Source organism: Solenopsis invicta, chromosome 13 (genome assembly GCF_016802725.1).
Source record: "Solenopsis invicta isolate M01_SB chromosome 13, UNIL_Sinv_3.0, whole genome shotgun sequence".
Lineage (NCBI taxonomy): Eukaryota > Metazoa > Arthropoda > Insecta > Hymenoptera > Formicidae > Solenopsis > Solenopsis invicta.
The window spans coordinates 3,118,852-3,127,202 of record NC_052676.1 but is presented as its reverse complement, the minus strand read 5'-3'; the positions used below and the strand labels follow the sequence as shown (position 1 = coordinate 3,127,202).

Sequence of the window (8,351 nt, the reverse complement as noted above, 5' to 3'; positions counted from 1 at the left end):
TTTTTGTTACTTAATTGTTCATTAATTTAATTTTTGTTTAATTTAAGAAATGAGATCTTTTTATTTTTAAAATAACTTTTTTTAATATTTTAAAAATTATGTTTTTAATATTAATTGCACCTGTGCTATTAATATTTAATGCGACACGCGATTACTTAATTATAGTGTATATTTGCACCACTTTGTACCTTCATTTGTTAATCGTAGCTACGATTGAACGATAGATTTGGCGTGTAATAAGCATGTTTAGATACAATATAAAAGTCGAAGAAGAGCAAGCGGTTTGATATATATCACCAGAGGTAGTTCCACTTAATCCAATGCAGTCTGACGATATCGAGGAACAACGGCTTCCACAGCATATCCCAGGTCCTCCACAATTACCGCCGTTAGTCAAAGGCCAGAAAGTGAAGAGCGTAAGTGACATTTCAATCATGCAAATCGTATTCCTCGTCGAATGTTTATCAGATTCATTTGCATATCACTTCTAAAACTCTGTAATAGAATGTCTCCTGCTATATGTTTTATATTTTAATAGTTATATTTTTATTTATTAATTATTTTATTAATTCTTTTTTATAACCCTTTTCGTTTTGGTAAATTTGGATTCCTTCTTAATTAATAGCTAATCCTGATTCTAGGGACCGTACACTATCACGGTGACCGATGAGATGGTAGCACAGAGGGAAAGGGAGAACCTGGAATTGTACAAAGCCTGGGTACGGGAACAGCGCAGGAGAAACATGCTGCCGGAGGAGGAGGCTGACGAGTTTATAGGTGACTTCAAGGATATCGTTGTCAGAAGAAGCTTCGTTCGTAAAGTTTTTTGTCTCCTCTCGCTGCAGCTATTATTTACCATCGTTGTCATATCCATCTTCATGTTTGTGTGAGTATATACAGAAGAAAAATGCGCATTTCGACGATTTATATTTTTTATTTCTTTTTAATTCCTTATTTTATACTTTCTACTGTAGACTTAATGTGAACTTTTAAATTTTTTTTCAGGGATGAAGCACAGAAATTCATGATGGTGCACTGGTATCTGTGGATTGTTGCCATGTAAAATGAATCACTTAGATAAAACTAATTTCTTAATATTGATTTGATTTTATTAGAACTATGTTAAATGAAAAGAAATAAACGAACAGATAATAGAAATAATATTATATAATACAAATAAATTTATATAATATATAAATTAAAAAATACAAAACTTAAAATAATATCTATAATATATCTATATATTAACAAAGATATAATGATATAATAATATTAATATATGTTATATATAATAATATCAATTTATATTGATATTATGTAATACTTATTAATATTATCTGCTCGCATTTATTTCTTTTTACTTAAAACATTTCTAAAGTACTAAGAGGTTTTGTTTACTTAACTAATATTTTTTGTTTATTTAGTTAATATTTTTTATCTTATAAACTGTAGTCCAATTAAAATATTTGCTCGCATTTTAGGGTGTTCTTCATTGTCGCATACTGTACCGTATCCTGCTCGGTGCACGCCCGACGAACGCCTCCGTTCAATTACATCTGTCTGTTCCTGCTGGTACGACCTCTCAACGTTTTTTTTTTTTTTCTCACAATGACGTAGTCCTGTAAATTAGAATTAATCCAGTTAAATCTCTCACATATAAATTGCAGACACTGGGAATGTCGTACTTGGCCGCCTTCGTTTCCGTGTTTTACAGCATCGAGGTGATCCTCATTGTCATGGGCATGACCGTCGCCGTCACAATGATTATAGTACTTGTAGCGACGTTCTCCAGGGTAGTTCTGTTCCATATTTTTATTCCAATTGCATTTTATGATTCCATGTTTTTTGACTTAGTGTATTACTGAAATTTAAGCGAAAACGTGATGATAATTAATTTTATCATGATTTTTTAATTTTAATTTTAATTTTTATTTCGTTGTACATATTTACATTTTTCTCGATTTTAGTACTATGTTAAAACGTTACATTTAATGAATTCTCTTCCCATATTTTTCAGAAAATTAGTTTTTCTTGCAAATCTGCAATTGTATTACTTTTTCTTTTATTTATTTGCATTTATATTAAGTATATTAGACGAAGAAAATGAATAAATGACAACAATCGTTATTATGATGAGATTGCAGTTCGACTTGACAATGAGACCAGGTTTGCTCATGGTGATTGGGTTGGTTTCGATCGTAGCCATTTTTACGATCTTAATAATTCTGTTGTTCACTCAAGTAATAATTTTACGTCTGGTAATCGCAATCATCGGAACACTTCTGCTGTGCATGGTCAGTGTATTTTAGATTTTTTGTGAAAACTCAACAATGTTAACGTTTTAATTCGATTTTATAATTCCTTAATTTTTTACATCTATACTGAAAGAAAAAATTATTAAATTTTGATAAAAATTTGTTTGAATAATTGCAATGAAATATTTACTTACGATACATAAATATTTACCTAATAAAAAAAATGATGATAGTTAAATTAATGATTCTTGTATTAAATACATATTTATTTACATTTAGTAAATATTTCATTGCAACTATTAATATTTAGTATTTTTTTCTCTCAGAGATTACATCATTAATTTTATAATTTAACTGCAAATTTTAGTTATTTTAATTTTAATTTTTAATATTTGATATAACACATCTACGGTTCGTTAAGACATACTAATACTTAAACTAAAATAAGTATAATAAAAATTAATAGGTAAAATAAGGATAGTTAGGAATTATTTGCGTTTCTGCCTGCCCACTGTGCTAAAAGCAATCGATAATAATTAATTTAAAAGTTATTAAATAAATAGATAAGATTCAATTAAAATCGTGTGTTTTATGCATTTTCAGTATTTGTACTTCGATGTACAGACGATCATGGGTGGACGCAGGATAGAATTGAGTCCCGACGAGGTCGTCTTTGCAACTACACAGATTTACGTCGACATCGTACTGCTGTATCAGTACTTGCTGATGTTCATGGGATTTTTCCACAGATGAAAAAAAATCAAATGCTATATCGTATTTTTTACATTGATATTCAGATGGAAAAGTTTATAGCGTTTCGCCATATTTTTTCATTTAATATGTATATTTTTAATAAGGATGTATATTATTTAATATTAAATTATTATTTTAAAAAAATAATGGCGAGAAACATTCTGTATTCGTTGAGATGCTGGAGAGATCATAAAAACAGCCAAGGAATATATCAAAAATTAAAAGATTAGATGGAAAGATTTATAGCACTCGCCATATTTTTGCGTTTAATACGTATATTTTTAATAAAGACGTAAACTATTTGATATTAAATTATTATTAAATAATAGCGAGAAACATTCCGCGTTCGTTGAAGTGCGGGAGAAATCATAAAAACATCCAAGAAATTGATTTCATATTATAAAACGAGTGAGAAGAGAGTTCAGTTTGCAGTCGTTTCGGTAAGAAATCCGGGATTTCGGGCTCGAGAAATCGCTCCTGATACGCGGGGATCATGTAGAGCAAAGAGGTAGCAGGAAGTAAACTAGGACTTACCCCGTTTTATTCACTTCCTACTTTACCGACTCTCGATAACTGCGCCGTAGATAAACATAACACTCGATTATCTACAGCGCCGTCATCGAGAGTCGGTAAAGTAGAAAGTGAATAAAGCGGGGTAAGTACTAGTTTACTTCCTGCTACCTCTTTGCTCTACATGATCCCCGCGTATCAGGAGCGATTTCTCGAGCCCGAAATCCCGGATTTCTTACCGGAATGATTGCAAACTGAAGTCTCTCCTCACCTATCTTATAATGCAAAATTAATCTCTTGGCTATTTTTATGATCTCTCCCGCACTTCAACGAACGCGGAATGTTTCTCACTATTATTTAATAATAATTTAATATCAAATAATTTACGTCTTTATTAAAAAATGTGCATCTTAAACGCAAAAATATGGCAAAATGCTATAAACATTTCCATCTAATCTTTTAATTTTTGAGATAAGACCGCAAAAATAAGTACAAAATGGGCAAATAAACCAAACAGATTTACTTATTATTTAATCTAAACATGAAATTTAATTTTTATTAATTCTATATATCCAAATAAATAACGTAAATATATACATATTAATCGTTTGGATTTCGGAGACGGTATATTATAATAGAGAAACAAGAAATATAGAAGAAATTGTTACAGTAAAGTAAAGTATAACGAAAACTAAACATTTTTATAAGTTTGTATTTTATCTCTTTATTAAAGAATTAATAGCAAAGGATAATAACGTTGTAAATGCGGATTTTGCACTTTATAGTAACAGTTGCAACAAATAAATATAATACTGCAGTTACATGTATGTATAGTTAGTGCCTTGTTCAAATGCAATTGGTCAATTTTCTCTCTATCAGAGATCTCAAATCAATTTTTAGCATTATAATGTGAAATTTGAAATCTAAATCTTACTCCAGTATGTGAAAAGATGCAAGAAGAAATGTTGCAATCTCTTATCTTTTCTGTTAGAATTATTTTTTGTTTCTTAGGTTCGAAGACAATCTAATGGTAAAAAATAGAAATAACAACTCTCAAATAATAAATTTTTTGAGTAAAAGTTTAATTTGTTATAAAATATTTTTCAAACAACAACAGCATGTAACAACCAAATTAAAATTAAAACGAGTTTGTTCGCTGTGACGCGTACTCGCATATGTTATGGATTCCATTTCTTGCTGCAAAGCAGCTTTAAATAAATGAAAAGTGTGTATTTGAAACTCAACATTATTTAACTAATCGCAATAGGTTCCTTCATCGATGAGTAATTCGTGAGCTTCATTTACTTTTTAAACTTCGTCTGTTAGTTGTTGGACATAAGTATGCATTATAAATGTATAATTTTTAATTACGGATTTTATTATAAAATTTTGCTTTAAAAGTGTACTTGAAAGTTTGCAATTCAGTGTATGAGAATGTATTACAATCAATACATTTAATATTTTTTTGTTTCTTTTTTTTAAGAATCAAATAATCATCCCCAATTAATTCTCGTTCGTAATTATATTCAGCGTAATAGATTGAGGTAGTACAACACTTGTATTGGAGAATTAGTTGCTTCTAGCGACGGAATGTTTCCAAATCAAGCTCAGGAATTTCGGAATATGACGAATGATATGAAACATTCAAACGAATAAACTTTATTAACGAGTCAACAACGCTTACGTACAACTAGGTACCAATCGATCGCGATTGGTTTGGTAAAAAATCCGTTTTATCATTTAAAGTAAAAATTCACGGAACTAGAAACTCCATATTAGAAGATAGGTGAGATTTAAGAAATAAGTTAAGTTTGCAATCGTGTCGGAAGAAATCCGGAATTTCGGGTTCAAGACATCGCTCCTGATACATAAAAAAAAGAAATACAAGCTTATGCAAATGTTTAGTTTTTGTGATACTTTATTGTAATAATTCCTTCTATATTTTAATTTGGATATATAAAATTAATAAAAATTGAATTTTATTTTTAGATTAAATAATAAGTACATCTATTTGTTTTATTTGCTTATTTTGTACTTATTTTCTAGGATTCGTACGGTCTTACATTAAAAATTAAAAGATTAGATGGAAAGGTTTGCATCTCGACATATTTTTGCATTTAATACGTACACTTTTAATAAAGACGTAAATTATTTGATATTATATTATTATTAAATAATAGCGAGAAACATTCCGCGTTCGTTAATGTGCGGGAGAAATCATAAAAACGTCCAAGAAATTGATTTCGTATTATAAAACGAGTGAGGAGACAGTTCAGTTTGCAGTCGTTTCGGTAAGAAATCCGGGATTTCGGGCTCGAGAAATCGCTCCTGGTACGCGGGGATCATGTAGAGCAAAGAGGTAGCAGGAATTAAACTAGGACTTACCCCGTTTTATTCACTTCCTACTTTACCGACTCTCGATAACTGCGCCGTAGATAATCATAACACTCGATTATCTACAGCGCCGTCATCGAGAGTCGGTAAAGTAGAAAGTGAATAAAGCGGGGTAAGTACTAGTTTACTTCCTGCTACCTCTTTGCTCTACATGATCCCCGCGTACCAGGAGCGATTTCTCGAGCCCGAAATCCCGGATTTCTTACCGAAACGACTGCAAACTAAACTGTTTCCTCACCCGTTTTATAATACGAAATCAATTTCTTGGACGTTTTTATGATTTCTCCCGCACATTAACGAACGCGGAATGTTTCTCGCTATTATTTAATAATAATTTAATATCAAATAGTTTACGTCTTTATTAAAAGTGTACGTATTAAATGCAAAAATATGGCGAGATGCTATAAACCTTTCCATCTAATCTTTTAATTTTTAATGTAAGACCGTACGAATCCTAGAAAATAAGTACAAAATAAGCAAATAAAACAAATAGATTTACTTATTATTTAATCTAAAAATAAAATTCAATTTTTATTAATTCTATATATCCAAATAAATAACGTAAATATATATATTTTAATTGTTTGGCTTTCGGAGACGATATATTATAATAGAGAAACAAGAAATATATAAGGAATTGTTACAGTAAAGTATAACGAAAACTAAACATTTGTATAAGCTTGTATTTTATCTCTTTATTAAAGAATTAATAGCAAAGGATTAATAACGTTGTAAATGCGGATTTTGCACTTTATAGTAACAGCAGTTGCAACAAATAAATATAATACTGCACTTACATGTATGTACAGTTAGTGCCTTGTTCAAATGCAATTGGTCAATTTTCTCTCTATCAGAGATCTCAAATCAATTTTTAGCATTATAATGTGAAATTTGAGTCTAAATCTTACTCTAGTATGTGAAAAGATGCAAGAAGGAATGTTGCAATCTCTTATCTTTTCTGTTAGAATTATTTCTTGTTTCTTAGATTCGAAGACAATCTAATGGTAAAAAAATAGAAATAACAACTCTCAAATAACAAATTTTTTTAATAAAAGTTTAATTTGTTATGAAATATTTTTCAAACAACAACAGCATGTAACAATCAAATTAAAATTAAAACGAGTTTGTTCGCTGTGACGCGTACTCGCATATGTTATGGATTCCATTTCTTGCTGCAAAGTAGCTTTAAATAAATGAAAAGTGTGTATTCGAAACTCAACATTATTTAACTAATCGCGATAGGTTCCTTCATCGATGAGTAATTCGTGAGCTTCATTTACTTTTTAAACTTCGTCTGTTAGTTGCTGGACATAAGTATGCATTATAAATGTATAATTTTTAATTACTAATTTTATTATAAAATTTTGCTTTAAAAGTGTACCTGAAAGTTTGCAATTCAATGTACGAGAATGTATTACAATCAATACATTTAATATTTTTTTGCTTCTTTTTTTTAAGAATCAAATAATCATCCCCAATTAATCCTCGTTCGTAATTATATTCAGCTTAATAGATTGAGGTAGTACAACACTTGTATTAGAGAATTAGTTGCTTCTAGCGACGGAATGTTTCCAAATCAAGCTCAGGAATTTCGGAATACGACGAATGATATGAGACATTCAAACTTTATTAACGAGTCAACAACGCTTACGTACAACTAGGTCCCAATCGATCGCGGTTGGTTTGGTAAAAAATCCGTTTTATCATTTAAAGTAAAAATTCACGTAACTAGAAACTCCATATTAGAAGATAGATGAGAATTAAGAAATAAGTTTGCAATCGTTTCGGGAAGAAATCCGGAATTTCGGGTTCAAGAAATCGCTCCTGGTACATAAAAAAACAAAATACAAGCTTATGCAAATGTTTAGTTTTTGTGATACTTTATTGTAATAATTCCTTCTATATTTTAATTTGGATATATAAAATTAATAAAAATTGCATTTTATTTTTAGATTAAATAATAAGTAAATCTGTTTGTTTTATTTGCTTGTTTTGTACTTATTTTCTAGGATTTGTACGGTCTTACATTAAAAATTAAAAGATTAGATGGGTAGGTTTATAGCATCTCGCCATATTTTTGCATTTAATACGTACATTTTTAATGAAGACGTAAACTATTTGATATTAAATTATTATTAAATAATAGCGAGAAACATTTCGCGTTCGTTCAAGTGCGGGAGAGATTATAAAAACAGCCAAGAGATGAATTTTGCATTATAAGATGGGTGAGGAGAGACTTCAGTTTGCAATCATTCCGGTAAGAAATCCGGGATTTCGGGCTCGAGAAATCGCTCCTGATACGCGGGGATCATATAAAGCAAAGAGGTAGCAAGAAGTAAACTAGTACTTACGTTTTATTCACTTCCTATTTTACCAACACTTGTTAACGGCACCGTAGATAATCAATTATCTACAGTTTGTTACATTGCTATGACAGGT

General features: G+C 30.0%; 1 protein-coding gene across 1 annotated transcript; it reads left to right on the top strand.

Moving 5' to 3' along the window:
- Window positions 1-79: 79 nt before the first annotated feature.
- Window positions 80-3,536, top strand: LOC105202392 (protein lifeguard 1). The gene is made up of 7 exons (XM_011170883.3): window positions 80-416; window positions 642-886; window positions 1,006-1,059; window positions 1,482-1,572; window positions 1,668-1,793; window positions 2,145-2,294; window positions 2,859-3,536. The coding sequence occupies exons 1-7, from the start codon at window positions 321-323 to the stop codon at window positions 3,006-3,008; spliced, it is 912 nt and encodes a 303-aa protein (XP_011169185.1). The 5' UTR covers window positions 80-320; the 3' UTR covers window positions 3,009-3,536.
- Window positions 3,537-8,351: the final 4,815 nt, after the last annotated feature.

Coding starts and splice junctions, on each gene's coding strand:
- LOC105202392 (XM_011170883.3), top strand. CDS start 321: ATGCAGTCTGACGATATCGAGGAACAACGGCTTCCACAGCATATCCCA. Junction 887..1,005: donor ATATCCATCTTCATGTTTGT/GTGAGTATATAC, acceptor ATTTTTTTTCAG/GGATGAAGCACAGAAATTCA. Junction 2,295..2,858: donor GAACACTTCTGCTGTGCATG/GTCAGTGTATTT, acceptor ATGCATTTTCAG/TATTTGTACTTCGATGTACA.